General features: G+C 57.8%; 1 protein-coding gene across 1 annotated transcript in view; it reads left to right on the plus strand.

Moving 5' to 3' along the window:
* LOC104411543 (ankyrin repeat domain-containing protein 34C-like) overlaps window positions 1-453 on the plus strand; it is a gene marked incomplete at both ends in the record, with an annotated part of 835 nt that continues 382 nt past the window's right edge. Inside the window, one exon of the mRNA XM_010021987.1 lies at window positions 1-450. Within this exon, the coding sequence (XP_010020289.1) occupies window positions 1-450 (450 nt within the window). The remainder of the gene's footprint in view (window positions 451-453) is intronic.

The raw sequence follows: 453 nt of genomic DNA on the forward strand, positions 1-453 counted from the left end.
ATCAACGAGAGCAACGAGAGAGGGGAGACGGCCCTGATGGTGGCCTGCATAACCAAGCACATCGACCAGCAAAGCATCAGCAAGCCCAAGATGGTGAAGTACCTGCTGGACAACAGAGCTGATCCCAACATCCAAGACAAGTCCGGGAAAACAGCCCTGATGCACGCCTGCATCCGCGGCGCTGGTGGGGATGTGGTGTCCCTGCTGCTGGAGAATGGCGCAGACCCCAGCCTGGAGGACCACTCCGGGGCATCAGCGCTGGTCCACGCCATCAATGCCAATGACAAGGATGTGCTGCAACACCTCCTGAATGCCTGCAAAGCCAAAGGGAAGGAGGTGATCATCATCACCATGGACAAATCTGCCTCTGGCACCAATACGGCCAAGCAGTACCTGAATATGCCACCCTCACTGGAGTTCAAGGAGAGAGGCCCCCCTGAGGCACGCACAGCA

The sequence above is a fragment of the Nestor notabilis genome, unplaced genomic scaffold, assembly GCF_000696875.1.
Source record: "Nestor notabilis isolate BGI_N333 unplaced genomic scaffold, ASM69687v1 scaffold21899, whole genome shotgun sequence".
In the NCBI taxonomy this organism is placed as follows: domain Eukaryota; kingdom Metazoa; phylum Chordata; class Aves; order Psittaciformes; family Psittacidae; genus Nestor; species Nestor notabilis.